At 32.6% G+C, this 18,328-nt stretch overlaps 1 protein-coding gene across 3 annotated transcripts in view; it reads left to right on the forward strand.

Annotated features, from left to right (window-relative positions):
* The window catches only part of LOC119069202 (polypyrimidine tract-binding protein 1), a 231,769-nt gene that overhangs the window by 18,963 nt on the left and 194,478 nt on the right, over positions 1-18,328 (forward strand). For 2 of the 3 annotated variants that reach the window (XM_037173168.1, XM_037173173.1), the window contains exon 2: positions 17,027-17,054. The exons of the other annotated variant lie outside the window; for it this stretch is intronic. In XM_037173168.1, the coding sequence (XP_037029063.1) occupies positions 17,027-17,054 (28 nt within the window). The remainder of the gene's footprint in view (positions 1-17,026; positions 17,055-18,328) is intronic. 3 annotated transcript variants of the gene reach the window in all.

Here is an 18,328-nt window from a genome sequence, read left to right on the forward strand (position 1 = left end):
ACTTTCCATCGGAAGATATCGACTCCTCAATCCCAATTTATCTAATTCTCTAACAGTGCAAGTAAGATTCACTTTCTATCAAATTTTTTCATTTGCTGGCAACATTTGGGAAGTCCAGTGTCTTCTTTGATTGTCAACTGTCTTTGTCTTGTATTACTTTCTGTCTTGCTTTCTGTTTTATGTAAAATGTATAGTAATTTCCCTCATTATAATTTCCAAAGCGAATTACGGTTCCGATATGTGTCTAAATCAAGTGAGCTTCGCTGTTTTAAAAGATGCCGCACAAGATTCCGTTGTTTGTCGGCAAACTAATTCTTAAATAATATTTTTGCCCTCAACCCTTTTACAGTTTTGTTGTTAAACTAAAGTTCAAAAGTACTGCCTTCTGGAGAGAACCGATTTGTATTTTATCAATTTCCTATGCTAACTTTACTCCTTGAGATCCATCTTTTTTTGCTTATTCAGAGAGAGAGATAGATAGATAGATAGATAGATAGATAGATAGATAGATAGATAGATAGATAGATAGATAGATAGATAGATAGATAGATAGATAGATAGATAGATAGATAGATAGATAGATAGATAGATAGATAGATAGATAGATAGAGAGAGAGAGAGAGAAAGTTTGCAATGCGAAAGGTGTAGCATTTGTATAAATGTATGCAAACAGAACAATAACATCATAAAATTCAATATTTAAACAATTTAATAAATTATGAATTTTATAACCACTTTTGATGTGTTAAATGAAGATGTCTGTTTTAGCTATTCGAGAATGTTTAATAATAACAAATTTTGATTAAAAAAAACTTATTCATGTTATGTTGAAGTTTTGTTTCTAAAATTATATAATTGATCATTAACCTTCCTTTTTTGCGATATCATGAACACTTTTCGCACAGATTGTCCAATTCGTTTTTCTCTTTTTGTTTTTCACTGTTTATTTTACTGTACATACCACTGACGCAGTGATGAAAAGTTATGCTGGATGTATGTTAGGCGTTTTGAAATTTGAATGCTTTTGTTTCACTTCACATACATAAAGTGGGTCGATTTTTATTGTTTTGGAATTAATAATGGTGCATATATAATGCTAAAGGATGAGACAAAACATCGTGACATACTTTATGAGTGATCCCTTTTCCGAAAGGAATAACTTTTTGTGCTGAGTCCTAAAAGGATGATGTCTGTATATGCTTGTTAAAAGGAACACGATTTTCTCTTGTCTCGAAACGAGAATGGGTACACGTGCCCTAATGGAAATTTTGCGCAAAAAATGTGAAAATTGTCAGCACGAGGCGTACCCGAGTAACTATATTCTATGCCACTCAGCATCATAATGTGAAAAATTTTCAAACATTAGATGCAACATAAATCTTTGTACGAATGTCGGTGCAGAGAATTTTATTAGGCTCACGATGTGTAATTACACATCTAGCCTAATGAAGAACTTTGCACTCGATGTCATAAATAACCATCATGTTCGGTCATAGTTTTTACATACGTCACTTTTACGCACTAGTGCGAAAATATATATATTGGCTTAGTAGAATCAAATTAAGTCGTTTTTCGTTCCGGCACCTAAAATCAAAAAGTTCAATTTTTTTGGTACTGCTCACAACGAAATATTTGATTTGTTCCTGTGTTCTGTTATGACTCCGCAAAAAAGGCGTTCATTACTCGACACTTGGATTTGCCTCGTTAGTACAAGCTTTTTGGTTCGATTTAAACAATGAGACCAAGAACCATCTATTTTCACTATTAATTACAAAAACTCAATTAAAAGAAAATGATTTGAACATTTCAAAAATGAAACAAAAAAATAGTTTTTTCTTTCCCGTCAACAAAAAAATCGGATTTAAAAAATGTAATCATCTTTGGAAGATTCTGCACATAACCTGACGACCTTTTCTCGTAAAAAAAATTCTCTACCCACCCTATTGTGACAATGTAACAATACAAAAATTTATCATTATGTGAAGTGACATTCCCAGGCAATGGAAGGCATTGTAATAATATTAAGGATATTACCCCCAAATTTTTTTTTCTGTATGACCATCTCGTTTCTAGTTATTCCCTAGGCATTATCAATTTGCTATCTTTACAACATAAAACGATACTCCAACAGCATTTGCACATAAAAAATTATTTTATGCGAAATATCAAAGGTGTAATTACCAAAAATAAACCCATTCACTTATACATTTAATATTGACAAAATTACCTTTTTATTTGTTCTAAATGATGATATGAAAGAAGACATTAAGGGAAATTGAATTCCATTCAATGATATTACTCCCTATGAAGTTATCTCAAAGTCAAAACCTGAATACAAATATTTAGTCAGCTCAATGTTACATATCAGTGTTGGGTATCAGACGTTTACATTATACTACACGTAGAGTAGAACCATACACACCGTTAGGTACATATCCTATATCTATAGATGTATGTTATGTGACTTTACCTTTCTAAGAAAATATAGTACAAATGCAACTACAAAATTTTCCAACAGTAAAAAAGTCCATTATCACGTACCACCTACGTTCAAAATTATAAAATAATAATTACAGTTGAATCCATCGCCGCGCTAAAGTTCAATATTTGTTGTTTAACACAAGCAGGTTTTGATATCACATATTGTTTTAATATTTTTGATGGTTATACAGTGAAACCGAACACTCCGATAAGAATTCAATTTTAAGGAATCGTTCACGTACTTATAATATATATATGAAGCAGATTTGTGATTAAAGAAACATATTAGATTGCGATTTTGTTACCTTCGAATTTGACAACTGACTGAATGCGCCTGGATGTGAAACAACTATTGATTGATGTACCTTAAGCTGAAAAGCAACCCATTTATGAAGCTGAGTCAGTCGAAATGAATTCACAAAAACGTATTCGTATTCGTATGGTCGAGAAAAAAATCTCTCGGTCCTGCTTTCGCTCAGTACTAATTGAATGAGTGGATGCATTGGACAGTGATTAATAAACGAGTGCCAGTCCAGTTGCTGCAGTCCATTTCAAAAAATGAAGCTTAGCCAAAGATTACAAATTCATGAAAAAAATACTGTGCAAGTGACACACCAAATCTGTTACACACCTCCGTGCGAAACTGAACACGAATTCAATGGGGAGTGGAGTACATATTTATTGTTCAGACTAAAGACTCTCTAAGTTGACCTGTTAGGGCAACCCTGAAGTCAACTAGAGCATAAGCCTTAAATATACGGTTTTTTAATGTAGGAGGACCGACATGCACATTGCACATGCACAACGGAAAACCACTGACTTCAGTTACAAATACTGTCGCCATCGAACTATTATCTTGTTACCTGCAAAGCAATTGGATTGAATTAGTCTTACATGACCGGAATCTATATTATTCACGTCACTATATTCCCTTCGATGACACTACGTTAATTCACTCGATTTATAACTAACGGATATGAGATTTGTCAAGTTTAGCTTGTCGAAATAAATAGTACTAATTGAACGCCGTCAACAGCAATATCAATTATTCATTTGACGAAACGACAGAAAAAAATCAATATGACAACAATCCTTTTCTGCTCTACAATATTATTTCCACTTTTCTCACACAATGAATTTACTTCTATATAATTATGAAAATTATATATACACAGGGAAGATAATTCGAGTTCACTTTATTTTCTCACATTGATTGACTTTCGTTGACTCGCTATTTTCTATTCAATAAAGGGTTCAGTTTAAAATAACCTTTTTGTATGAAAATCGCTGCAGTCCTGTAGTGTACGATTTTCAATTCATTTTTCAACAGAAAGTGAACCATGGAAAATATAACTATGTCCACTCATCGAGCTCTGTACAACGATACACTTGACTTGTCGCTTTTCATGAAGTTTACTGATTTGTACCTTCAATTGTTTTCATTAACGGTTGGTGTTTCCCATGGCGTTGTCCTACATTGTTCAAGTAACATGATTGCTTAAATATTTATTATACAATTGTTAGGTCTGGAACTATCTGACCGATTTTTTTTAAATTAAATTTTAGGAAGGGAACTTCCGAAATTTTTTTAATGGAAATAGAAATACTTGCACTGATATCGGCTGTTTCGGTCTTTTTCTGCAAACTGCAGGATGAACCAAATTGAAATTTTCACAAACAAAATGAAAACATTGGAGTTTCAAGTGCACTTGCCAATAATTTACATTTTTTTTTATCAAAATGTATATTTTCATGAATTACATCGATCATTTCAAAACTTGCAACTGTAAAGACATTACTGCAGGTCTAGTCGTACAAGTTGATAGTTCAATCGTTAGAAAGATTCACCCTGGTCACAGGGATTTATGAATGGATAAAAAACGCGACAAGACCTCATTTTTGAACTACAATCGCTAAACCGAACTGGTGTGCATACGTTATTTTGCACCAGCTGGTCACATACAATTCCAAATGGGACCAGCTGGTGCAAAATAACGTATGCACACCAGTTCGGTTTAGCGATTGTAAGCATTAAAAATATTCGTGTTCAACCTTCCAGTCGGCGTCTTTCAAATAAGAGTCCTTAAATTAAACCTTTTTTAATCCAATTTTAATATCCGAATAATGCATTTTCCCGCAAAGCTTGGAAGATTTTGTATTGAAATTTTCAGTGCAATGGCGCGTAGTACAGATTATCAAAGGAAGTACAACTTGCACTAAATTTAATTGTTATTCAACGTAAGCGTAAATAGAATTTAAAAAAGAAAAGTTTTTAAACCAAAACGGATTGGCAGGATGAATGTGAATAATCCTAAAAAGAGATTTTTTGCTGTATCTTCACTTCTTTAGCATATGTTCCACAAAAACTTGCAAAGTAATGTGTGTACAATGAAAGATGATTAGCATATCATTTTAATTTTTATTTTTTTCACATTTTTGTGGTATGAATTTTCATCGCTGCATAGACATTGTTTGTGAGTCCAGGCAAAAGTTTTTAATTTAAAACGTTGCTCTATTTGTGCACTGTACACATGTGTGACGAATAATTGCTGCAGGCATCAGAGACAAAAAAACGTGAATATTCAAGTTGTCGAGGGTTGCAGTTTTTGAGGTGAATAAAATATTAAACAGGTAGCATTCAGTACCAGGTTTTTAATGTTACATGATGGAAAGATTAAAGTTGCCTTAAGTTTTTTTTTTGTTAACAAACGTAAACTTAGGTCAACTTTTATGTATATAACGGTCAACCCCACCTCATCTTTCATTTCCATATTGATGCATTAAAAGTTACAGTACAGAATACACCACTTTTTACTGACAAAATATTGACATTTACACATGAACCCAAATGACCCGGTTATTGTTTGTTGTTTGTTTACATAAATAGCAAATTAATCGAGAATAGAGTACGTTCGTTTCATTAGACTCGCCTAGTAATCGTAAGACCATTTGTTCTGTAATTTATTGAAATGAACGAAAACGACCTACATCTTGTCGAGCAGCTATTATGATCAAGATCAAACTAAGAAAATAGTGTCAAGTGTTAATGGTTTCGTAATGTTACTAACGTTGGTGAATTATAGAGAATTTCTGTAGTTGTTAGAGTGAAGAGTTTCATGCACTGCCTTTATTGAAATAGTACAGATTGTTAGCGTTGAAGCTAACCCTGACTTGGAACTGGGTCAAATCCTGTTATTTAACAAAAACTTTTCAAACGACATACGAAAATCGGTCTATAACTATCGGGTATTTGCTCGCGGGAAGAAAATAGTTTTTTCCACCAGCGGTGATGGTCGACTTCAACTTCTCAATTTCTTAATTGTTTCAACTACGGTGAAATGTTGCAATTTTCTGTGCTCTTCTGTGTTTCTGTGCACTTCCGAACATGAACGTAAGCTTATCAGAGGGACTATCAAAAAACATTATGTTGACCAAAAGGATCCGTGTTCGATTCTTGTCTCAGACAAAATTGCACATCGCATTGGTAACGTCCTAAAAAAGCTTCGAACCTACATATAGACGATAGAAGTTCTATCATAGAACAGTCCTGCGCTTAACTTTAATTAATTTGCATAATTTGCCTTTTCTCTAACGCGCTGACATCATTTTCACTTATCACTAAACGAAGATTGAAAGTGGTTGAACTTAGAGAACCATTTTCCAATGAAGAATAATTAAATAAGACGTAAACAACGACATATATCAAGTAGTGGTGATACTTTTAGGACCCACTTTGAACATAAATGAATTTTTCAGAAAGTTGAACAAATGAGAAATTCTTTGTGCGATTAAGTTATTTCGACGAAATTTACATAGTCGGCATTCGTGCTGATATTATTATGACAGTCATTAGTATTTTGTTACACTGTAATTATGATATAGCCGTTTTATTTACTCAATTTTGAAAAAAATATATTTTTAATTCACAAATCAATAACCATATTTAGTACATTCTGCTTTCATTCATTGCGTTTTTATAGACAATTAACGCATTTCAATTTATCACGAAGCCATTTTCCTATTTATGGAACAACACAAATTTTGTTGTTGTTGTAGAACTACATTTTCCATTTGATCAATTCTCGTAATTTGTAAAAAAGAACAACTATACTGTAAAATATGTATTTTATTCGTCGAATGTTTAGTGGCTCGTAAAAACTTTAATTTATTTAGAAAACGATGTAACGCTTTTTTGTTGTACATTCCCCGGAGTAGCTAGTTTACGAAGGAGACTATTATTTTTTTTGCTTTATCAGACTTATTTCATCACTTTATGAAAAACACCAGCTCTCCTTCTTAACATTTAGGACTAAAATAAATTCGTCTACTATATTCACTTCATCGCTTTACTGATTTCAATATCTAACTGAAAATTTTTCAGCATCATTCACTTACTTACGAACGAGTGGTAGAAATATTAATGCAGTGAGACTCGATTAGGTAGATTAGGTATGATATCAGACTATACACGAAGTGTGACAAAAGAGGTCTTTAATGAGAGTTATCTCAAATAAAAACATTTCGGTTCATGCATTTCTCTCCTCAAATACAGGTAAAATTGCATACATCTAAGATAGGGAATTAGACATTTTATTCAAACAACATTTATTTCCAACAGAATCATTATTGAACAACGAAAGAAATAAGTAAAAGCATTAGCGAAGATAGTTTACTTTGTTTAAAGAAGTTTCTGATGGAGGCGTTCCGAGTACTCTGGATGCAATGTCTCTTTGAATTGCCAAACTCACACTTTGTCGAAAGAAATAGAGTGATCTGTATTCGCCAGTCACGTTGACCCCTCTTCTGCCCAAATCACGTGAATAATCCCTTTCCACAGCTGAGCAAGCCACTTTCGATGATCTCACAATATTCGACTTGCATAACGGATCGACACAAGTAGCATCCCAAGCCAGTTGACGTCCATGTGACCAAGGCACAATGGTCACTCCATTTACTCTACATGAATCGTTATCGTTCGCAATGTCCATTGGCTCCAGTAATGATGTAATTTCCGCAGACGAAAGTACGCGCTTAATCAATACATTCAAGGCACTGTGACGTGAATATCTTCCAGTGCTTTTACGACATTTGAGACCGTGATACCCGAGTTCGTCAGCAAGTTCACCACAACGACAACGATGACTGCGATAGATTTTGACACCAAGACGAAGTGAGACCGCAACTCGTAAAGTTTCCGGGTCGAGGAGCGTTCCAGGGTTGGGGGACGGAATAGGGGACGGATTTTTTTTTTATCACAATAACGCAATAATCTCAAAAATAAGGTTTTATAGCATCGCTTTTGACTGTCACTTTCTGACACTTCGTATAAGCTACTCAACGCGGGGTCTGTTTCAATTCCAAGCAACAATTCAAAACGATATTCTCTTTCAAAGCACATCCATTATACTGTTTCGTAAACTAGGACCCCGCGGGAATACGAAAAACATATTGCGCTTTCTAAATTAAATGAAAAAAAGGTTTTATGGCGCACCCGAGCGCCTACGTCATTGTTCAGCGAGTAACAATTCTAATTTCTTGCTGTAAAATTCTGTAACAGCATAAACTTATAGCCATAAAATTTATCAGCCGGATCAAATAATTGAATGGAAGAATTACTTTCTTATCTAATAAAATGAAAATATTATTTTAGTATCACCTCGCACATTATACGTTCATAAAATATCTCTTTTCCAATCGCTAAGCAGCTATGTTTTATTCATAGATGTGTATGTGTATCTATACATTGCGCGAAGATGTGCAGTGAATATTTAACCTTGTTGAATAGCGCTTCCTCTGCTATGTAAAACAAATTTTAAAATGCATATTGGCATGAATTGAGTAATAGCAGTTCGAATATACGGTACAAAATTTGTTCGCTGGTTATGTTAACAATGGGGATCGCTGAAAATACATCGACGGATAAATTTTTCTCAGGAGGTAAAGACATATTGAGGAAGATGAACACTCTACACTAGTTTCACCAAACTTCTAACTTGACTTAATCAAAACAAAAATATTTTTACAAACATTTTTCCACTCATGATGGAACCATTCATTCAGTTGATAAGCTCGTAATCTTGGCTCAATCTATTGATAAAAATAAATCAAGTGGCAATTGGCAATAAACTTAAGCGGACACTTTAACCACCACCGCCGACGGAACTCGGTCAATGACTCTCACACCTGTTCTGAATGTTAATCTCCGATACCGATTGTTTTCATTCCCATTTTTCTTACATCATTGTCAAATTTAAGTCTAACTTTATTTGCAAAATTTTAGGCTTCCATTTGGTTTTTTTCTTCTTCAAAAACATTCTTAACCAAACACTTTACTACTGATAAACCAGTAAAACTGTAGATAAATTTCTTAAAATTATGTTTTTATACTTCCACCACTAACTCCTTACCCTTATGGATCTATCCACAAAGTATACAAGTCGTTTGTTTTCGACTATCTGGAAACCCGTAAATAATTTAAATAAATGTTCCTCATTTCACATGGCTGAATATGTGTAGTGTACATCCTTAGCACCCTTTTTTCGTACGAATTTTTTTTTTCACTCCCCAATTTATATAAAAGAGCTCGATGGCGATAACAACTTCCGGAGATCAGGGAAATTGACCTGTCCGGTCGACGAGATTTGAATTTCAATTCGCATTCAAACCAATTGCTATAAAAGTTCATTTCATACGGTGTGTGTTATGCGTGCTCCACATCTATACGCATTCAATCGCACCACACATACACTGCGATGTATGAAATCCTAAATATTTCATATTTTAGCTCAAATAATAATCGATAACATTATTTTCTGAATGCATAATCCTATTTACATTTTGAAGAGAAATATTTGGATGATTGCTTTAAAAATCCGTTTTTTTTTCCACTGGTTAAAACGCTTAAATGCTTACGTTGAATATTTAATATGATCAATTTGTGTTGTTTCGCAGCGACTGTATTAACAATATGATTAATCCACATGGATTTTGCATTAGTTTTAGCAACTGAAAAACTATTTCAATTCTACTTTTGATAAAAGAAATAATTGATGCCCCTGTCTGTGCATGGTAAAACATTTTAGTTATGAGATATAATCATTAATGGTCAACTACACACATCAACGAAAAAATGGTAAAAATTCTCTTTATTCCTTCTATACGTACATTTTCAAGTTATCATGAATGACTGGAATATAACAGTTTAACGTTAAAACACGTAAATCGTTTTTTCGTCTCGGACAATCCATCACGAAAACAATACAAAATAAAAAGTCATTTGCGCTTCTATGACTTCCGAAATTTCTTCCTATTGAATTTTTATAGTCCTGCGATTACATGATTGTTAGTTTTAAGAGCCATTTTATCAGAACATTTGCGGAAACGTACCCGGAAATGTTTAGCACTTATACGTGCTCATGCCTAGAATAAAATTTTATCTTTTTTCTTTCGTCTTTTTTATATATATTTTCATTCTTGATTTTCTTTTATTTACGTAAAATATTTTGCTGTAGACAAAAATTTATTTTCCAATGAAATGTTATTTTTGGTGTGACCGCCTGTGTGTAGAATGGAATGTAATTAACTGACTTTGCTAAAAAGGAGACAGAATGTGACACGGATTTTTTTCTTCTTTTTTTTTTAAATTGATGTCGTTATTCTTGGTTGGATCGTAGATCGTAGCTTTTATTCGATATAAATACAATAGAATGAGAAACAATAGCATTACCCCAATTTTCACCCGTAGTCATACCACATTAATATATAATATGGTGTATGGACATCATTGCATTTTTGTCGACGTCTCGGTCGATGTATACATTTTGAATTGTTTATCATACAACGGGAAATATTGTACAGATATTTCCCAACAGACTAACGTTGGTCGCTCGGAACGTTGAAGTAAAACCAGCTCACATAAAATATATTTTTTTTATACTAATACAGCCAGACACTCAGCAGGGCAACAGGTTATTAATGATTCATTCAGGAGTCACGTAAGATATTATAGTCGATGTTATTTTTCTTTTTTAATATTTACTAGTGTGTATCATCTGTATATTATATGTATAAAACCTGCATTTTCATCGAAGGCTTTTATTATTGATGTTGGAAAATGGAGGCGAAAGTCGATTCTTCTTGCTTCTATTTTATTCATTTGGAGATGTTATTTGTAAAAGTTGAGTATAAATCGTAAATGTAGAAAAGGGTACATTTACGGTACTTTTGCGTTTAATCGGTCAGAAAATATTTATCATTTTCGCTGTATATTTGGTGTACAGCAGGCACACTTACTTTAATCGCATGCACTAAACCTTTGTTCAAGGATTTTTTTTAATTGCAAAAAAAATGATGCGGAACTGTAACAATGAAGCTTGGATTCGGTGGATCTGCAACTGCACTGAGAAAAACTTTCTCGAATGATTATAGGTCGAATTTAAGAAGTAATTTATACTACAAACGTTACTTGATTCAGCTATTACTATAATACTTGTGCCGCTGCAATTTTTTGAGATACTTTTCTTGCTGCATTTGGGGTATGGAAATTACCTTTCAGAGGTAATCAGTTATTTTTGAAAATTCTAATTCCTAAAATTTTTGAAAAAAAATCGAAAAATTTCTTGAAAAAAAATCAGAATTTTTCTTTTGGAATTTTTCGGAATTTTCAGAATTAAAATTCCCAAAATTAGTCCCTGACAATAATACCTTCACAGTAAGTAGTGACATCATCACTGTTAAAGAGCTCAGTGGGTCAATGCTAGACTGTATAGAGGCGAGGCCACCAGCTCGACAATGAAGTGCGGCTCAAAATATATTTTTCGTTTTTTCATTGCATAAGTCAAGAATTAAGTTGCTTTCCCTAGGTAATCTGTTTTCACTACCTTGATTACCTTGTCAATGTGGTGTTGTACAAACCTGTCAGAAAAGGTTTCAAGTAGAAAATTTTCAGGTAAACTCTCCGGGTCAGGTCAAACTATATAATCAAAACCTGACATGTTCTAAGCTTTAAGCTTGACAAAATTAGACTTATGGCGTGAATGTTTCGAAAGTTGAAGTTCGTTTATTCCCAATTTTTTTATCGTCATTTTGTCAATTCGCCAACGTAGCTGGTACTTCCATTAATATTTTTCATTCCAGAGATTTTGCAATTCCCAACTATGCATTCGCTTCGATGAATTAAAAAAAAAGTGTTTCAATTGAAGTTTATTTTAAATTTAATGCATGTTTCTCGCACTCGGTTGCATTTGACACAGAAGTTTACTTAACATTTAATACGTGCCACTCTTACTCATTGCATCATTCGAGAACACGTCATCTTCTCTTTACGTTTTCGCTATCTCCGTTTATTGTTATTCTTCAGCCTTTCATATTAAAGCAAACATTTATCAACGATTTACACAACGGATCGTTCATTTAGAGACGAAAATTGTTATATTAAATAGAGATATTAAATGTAAAATGTTAGTTTCGGAATCATAATCCAAGTTTTGCCTCAATAAAACATGAAATGAAAATTGAGAAAGTTTATTGGCGAAGGGAAATTAATTTTCTCAGACCAAATAAATTCTCGATGCATTAAAATCAAATATTTTATTATTAGAAAATTTTAACTAGTTTATTTCTATATCCATCTGTGTGTTGTATATATATATATATCAAAGAGAGTTTTATAGCGTACTTGGCTCATTCCAAAATAATATACTTTCCGTAGATGCGAATGAAAACATTGACTTTATCTGGTTCAGTTAACAAAATAATAAGTCACTGTACAAAATCTGGTAAATTTTATATGAATCGTGAGTATTAAAATTTTATGCAAAACTTTTATGTGTTACCTTGCGTTCTCCCATCGTTCTTATATAGCATCTCCCATTCATGTATTTTTCCTTTTAGATTGTGTTTTACATGGAATCAGAAGGGAAAACTTTTTTGTTTGCACAGAGAAAGTATTAAATTAAAATGTCAATGTTTTTATTTAATTTTGTCTCCCTTATTATAAACGAAGAATTAGATAGGGAATTTACCTGTGCGTATACGCTCGGATGTATAATCTTTTTGTATATCTATAATTCATTCTGGCATCTCGTTGTACATATTGTAGCAACATCAGAATCAGTTCTGAAAGTTCTGCACATACTTTTTTTTTGCTTCTGTTCTTCAAAAAAAAAAATTAATTCCAAATTTTTATTGCCGATGGTTTTTCTGACATTTTCATAAATCTCAACCCCAACAGCAAACCAATTTTTTTTCTATACTTACACACATCATATTAGGTTTTTTTGAAATAAAAATGAAGAAGAAATATCAGCAAAACCAAATGAAAATTGCGAAAAAAGCAACCGTCGTATAGATGCACACTCCGACGTATATTTAACCGCAGGGTTAGTTCTGCTTCCTTATTTTGAATTATAAAAAAAATTTCGATTATGTTTTTGAATACTTTGTGACTTTTTTTCGAATTAACAACGAATATATCACTGCTTCATGCATGAAACAGTATTTACGCGAATGTGAGGGAAATCCACTGGATTCCCATAATTCGCAAAAACAATTTCTTTTTATCAAATGCAACTCCTTCACAAATTCTTTCTTGAAATTGACAACTACAATATGAAAGACAAAGACTGAGATGTTAGCAACAATATCGATAAGTGTGATTTTTTGGAACACGATTTTCGCTATCGTCAAAATGTATGACAACTACTTTTATGCCACTCAGCACTCAACATTAAAAAATGCAAAATTTGCAAACTTTAGATGCCTCTGTGGGATAAAACGTTTTATGAATCTCGGTGCAAAATACTTAATAACATTGACAAAAAAGTATCGAAAAACTCAGCTGTTGCAGGTAACTTTGTCTCCAGGTAATCTACATTATCTGCCGCAGCTGTATTTTTTGTATGGAGCGCTACAGGTGACTTTTTGAAAAAAAAAATTGTCAGTGTCCTTTGTGTACTTTGCACTCGATGTCATAAATAACTATTTCGCACTTGTGATTCTTCTGCTTCTCAATCACATATAACCAATACATAAGTATTTACGCACGCATTTGACAGAATCCTACTAGTAACATGTGTAGTAGGATTCTGTGTTAGTTACGGGTTGATGTGGCTTTGCGTGAAAATTATGAATTTTTTCACTAACAGTAGATAAAATCTTGTTGCTAGCACGGTAAATAGGAGTTTTCGTACACGATGAGTTAACGAACTCATTTCGCTCGTATCGGCAAACTAACATCTGCTACGCATATTAATCCCATTTACGAACTACTTAGCAAAATAGCTATCCTGTAGCACCAGTCCCAAATTTTCCAAACTCCCAAAGTCAAGTGCTAGTGCTACAAAACTCTCAACACGGGCCACAATATACTATTTAACTGAGTTCCCGTTTCAATGCTCGCTAAGCATATGCTTTGATCAATCGGAAGGGTATTCTTAACCATATAAACGAATGAATGCGTACAATGTAATCACAATAATTATTGTCTGCTTCAAAGGACGCTAAATGGTATGCACGCAAAAGCGTTTCATTCTTCTTAACGAAAGTACTTACCTCAATAAAATTTATTAAATAAAAGAGCTGTATGAGCAGAGTATCTATTGTTATATTGATAAAAGTCTGACGTCAGTCTAGCACGTACAATGTTTTATTGTAATAATTATTTATTGTACGTCTAAAGTTGAAAACTTATTGATTTCATTTTCATTCAATGTAACATTAACTTTCATTCTAAATAAACGATTTCCCATCGGCTGTGCCCTTAATCCAGTTTCTCAAAATCTGTATTTCGAAATTCGCAACGTATTTTTGCTGGTATTTGTCTCGTTTCAATAAATGCAAATCGTTCTACAGTGAACGACATCTCAAATGTCTCACTGACATTTTTTTCATAGAATGTCATTGTGAATTTGCAATGACACAATAAAATTCTCAGAAAAATTTGACAGTGAGACATTTGAGATGTCGTTCACTGTATCATAAAAGAAATTTGTTTTTCCATTGTTCATTTTGCTGTGTTCATAAAGAGGTGATTTTACTTCAGTTAAAATCCATGCCAGGAATATTTTGTTAATCAATTTATTTTCCACTGAAATGCTAAGCCGCCTCTCTAACGTCTAATGATGTTACGAATCCGAGAATCAACCACATAAACATCGATTCATTTTCATTAAGCCGTATTATTGTATCCCAAACCAAAACCACAATACAAAACAAACAAACACACGAATAATAGAATAATACCATATTCCCGTAGAGAGACAGGCGGAAATACTTAATTTCAAAATTCCATACTAAACTTTTCTTTGTGTTCTGCTGAAACAAACCTCTAGCGATTGCCATATGAATTATTAGATTTTCCTTTATATTTACTTTGTGTACGAAATACAACGTTATATGTTAAAAACAGCCAAACCTATCATAAAATGTGTATTATTGAGTTTTGATGCTGTAATGAATAAATATAAAAGGATTTGCTGTTCGGATAAGTTTATATTATCTCAATACAAATTCATCTACGAAATTCGAAAATGAGTTTCATAATTAACTTTTAATGTTTTTGAAAATTTCCAAGTTAAATTCTATTGCTCATTGTGATAAGTAACAATTTATTATAGTCAATTTTGTATTATGTTATTAAAATTGATATGATGTATGTACCGCCACGCCACAGCCGCATAACAATAAACTGTAGCATGGCTTTGAAGTTTTCCAAGCGTAATTCCGAAAAGATACTTTTCTTGCATCGAAATGGATTAACTTAATTACATTGGCTCGAACCATGTTTCATACCCAGATAATATATACGCCAGCAACATTACTGCTGAGAGAAAACAATTTGATGATTAAAAATTGAGAGCAGCACAACAAGCATCACTTGAGAACCTCAACTAGAAGCGTACATAATTCAAATTCGTCTCATTAATTTTTTTTCTTTTCATCAAACGGAAAATGCATAGTGCACACTGAAGTAAAATAAATAAAAAAAGAATTCATCTCTTTAAACAATAACGAATGTTGTGCCAGTATAATAAATTGCTGCGTTTGTAAGCACAGCATCGATTAAAGGTGTTTAGTGACACTCAACTAAATCTATCTAAACACACGCACATGTAATAAATGTAAGACATGGATCAGCCATTATGATGTTTATTGTAGCGATGCAAGTGTGTCTCTTTTTATCGGCCGTTAATTTGGACATTTACATGATCGTGTGGATCATCACATCATTTACGACAAGATTACAGGTATTGTTATGGTTTCTTTGCTATTTTCCGTCAATATAATCTATGAAAACTGTTAATTTTGCTTTAAAACTGAATTATATAAACGACAAGCAAATCATAGGATAACATTTAAATCTGTTACTTCTGTTTGAAACATCACATAGTTTTTGATACACAATCTAGTCCTTCATTTGTTTTAACACACATTTTACTATATAAAACCACGTTCAGGCCAGGTTAAGACGCTACGCATGGCTAAATGTTTACATTATTAGATTATGACTTATTTTTGACATTGCCGTCGATAACTGTCGATAACTGTCGATACTGTCGATACTGTCGATAATGGGCACACCATACGATGAAACGGTAAAGTTTCCTCAGACAACTATATAAGCGATTATATCCCATTTCGATGGTGTCTGTCCTAGCGTTATTTCGGCACATAACGCTTATCGACTTCGACTCACTCTATAAACAGTCGCACAAAATAAATGCAAAAAAGGCAGGCCCTTTTTTGAGTAAGCCCCAAAGCAGCAACTTACTATTTTTTTGTGAGAATGGTTATTTTCGCGCCACCTACGAAACTTTTATTTCCTTTGTTGTAAGAAATTATGTGGTTACCCAGGGAAATGATGAAAATTTTCTTTTTCTAAAGTGGGAACTCACTCGAAAAGCTACTTTCGACAATTATTCTTCATGCTGAACTACGATCTATTTTTGTAACTTTTTTTTTTTTTTTGAAGTGTAGTAACATTGTTGTACTAAGCTAAGCACACTAACATGCGTGATTTTGACATCGTCATAATTGTACTTCTTGTACGCAAATTGGATAAATTGGCACTAATCAATTTAGCGATATTCTTTGCAAAAATTGTTTATTTAGTTAGTTGGTTGATCGTTTCTTGTTCGTTTCTTGTGTTTGTAAAACAAGCGAACATTTTACATGCTGAAGTGTAACTATGTCGACTCTTTTTATTTATGTGGATTATCTTAATCAGTAAAGTCAATACAAAATTGAAATAAAGGTTCATATGGATCGAGACGAATCTAATTTTATATAATCGAATATACGATGGAATGCAATGCATAGTGTTTTTTTAGAGACTTAAGTATAAATTTTGCACATTTTTTTTACATATTTGCTAACACAAAATACCAATACGAACTCTTATTTTCTGGTCCATTATTCAATCTTAATCTAACTCTTTTTTTAACATTTATTATACTGACGATTCTTCAAACACACTTGTATTGAATGCATATCTTTAAACTATCTGTAAATGTTTTTTATTACTCTTCTTTCTTTTTTTTCTTTTCAGGAGCCTTAATTCCCTCACTTCGTCAAAGGTATGTGTGTCTCTTCATTGTATTAACATCATAAATAACATCCTATTTTATTATTCACTGCTTTATGGTTTACTTGTATACCCTTTATCTCCATCTATATAATATATCTTTTCTACATATTTGTATATGCATCAAACTTATTATATTGTCGATATTTATTGAGCGATGAAAAGAAAAAAAAAATTGTGGAACAAGTGATATTACTAACATTCGAAAAAAAAAAAAAAATCCAAGCATTGCGATTGTTATATTTTCATAAAATAACATTGAAAACATCACTTTTTTGCGTTGGATAGAACTAAAAAGATTAGCCAATGTGAAAACATTTTAGAAAATTGTTTTCAATGTTTTCGGAACGGAATAAAAGCTCTGAAATAAAAATGTAAAACCTTTTTATCATATTTTTTTGGTGTGTGTTTTTCTTTGAGCTCAAATGAGTAGTGTTTAATGCATGTGTAAATAAATGAAATTCAGTTTGTACACGATTTTTGTGTATTTTTTTCCATTTTATATTTTTTTCTCTCTCGAATGTTTGGGTTTTTTATCAGTAGAAAATTATTCGTATTAAGCCTAACAGAAAAAAAATGCCAGAAAAGACATGTAACATTAATGGAAAATAATAATTTCAATGCAGCTGTATGCATTTTTTGAAATAAAGAATTTCAAAACAGTACCACCATTCATTTTAAAATTGGCTCCTACTCTTTTGCTCTCGCAATGGACCTAGTACCTTTTTTTTTTAGAAATTATCTACTTTTATGAGATAGTTCAAGAGTCCTTGTGGTTACGAATATCACTTTAGGGTTTTCCAAAATTTGGTCCTTGTGGAGACCTGCGGTTGAATTGATCTAATTAAAGGAATGTATGTTCAACGAATGAAGTAATAGATCTTTTGTCAATCGCTATCCTTTACGTTGACTAAAACAAATCTATAACTTATCTCTGTTTGTAAAGGGTCAATAAAACGAACTTAATTCTACCTTACATATGATCCAATGTAAGCAACTACGGAATGCAGGCAGAGACGGTTTAAACCGATGGTGCTGCAAATTTAAGCGATATGTTTAAGCTTAACGCTTTAAATGAAATAGCCCAGTGGCACTCTAAGTCTTAATCCAGTCCTGAACGCAGTGACTTTTTTTGGGAAATTTTCCAAAATTTTCTTAGATTTTTCCAAAATTTGTCAAATTTTTTCATATTTAATGTGTTATCCCACCTCTCAACCCACCAATATGGTAAAATTGTATTAAAGTTGTTCATCTCTTTAACAATCC

The sequence above is a fragment of the Bradysia coprophila genome (assembly GCF_014529535.1).
Source record: "Bradysia coprophila strain Holo2 chromosome X unlocalized genomic scaffold, BU_Bcop_v1 contig_26, whole genome shotgun sequence".
Lineage (NCBI taxonomy): Eukaryota > Metazoa > Arthropoda > Insecta > Diptera > Sciaridae > Bradysia > Bradysia coprophila.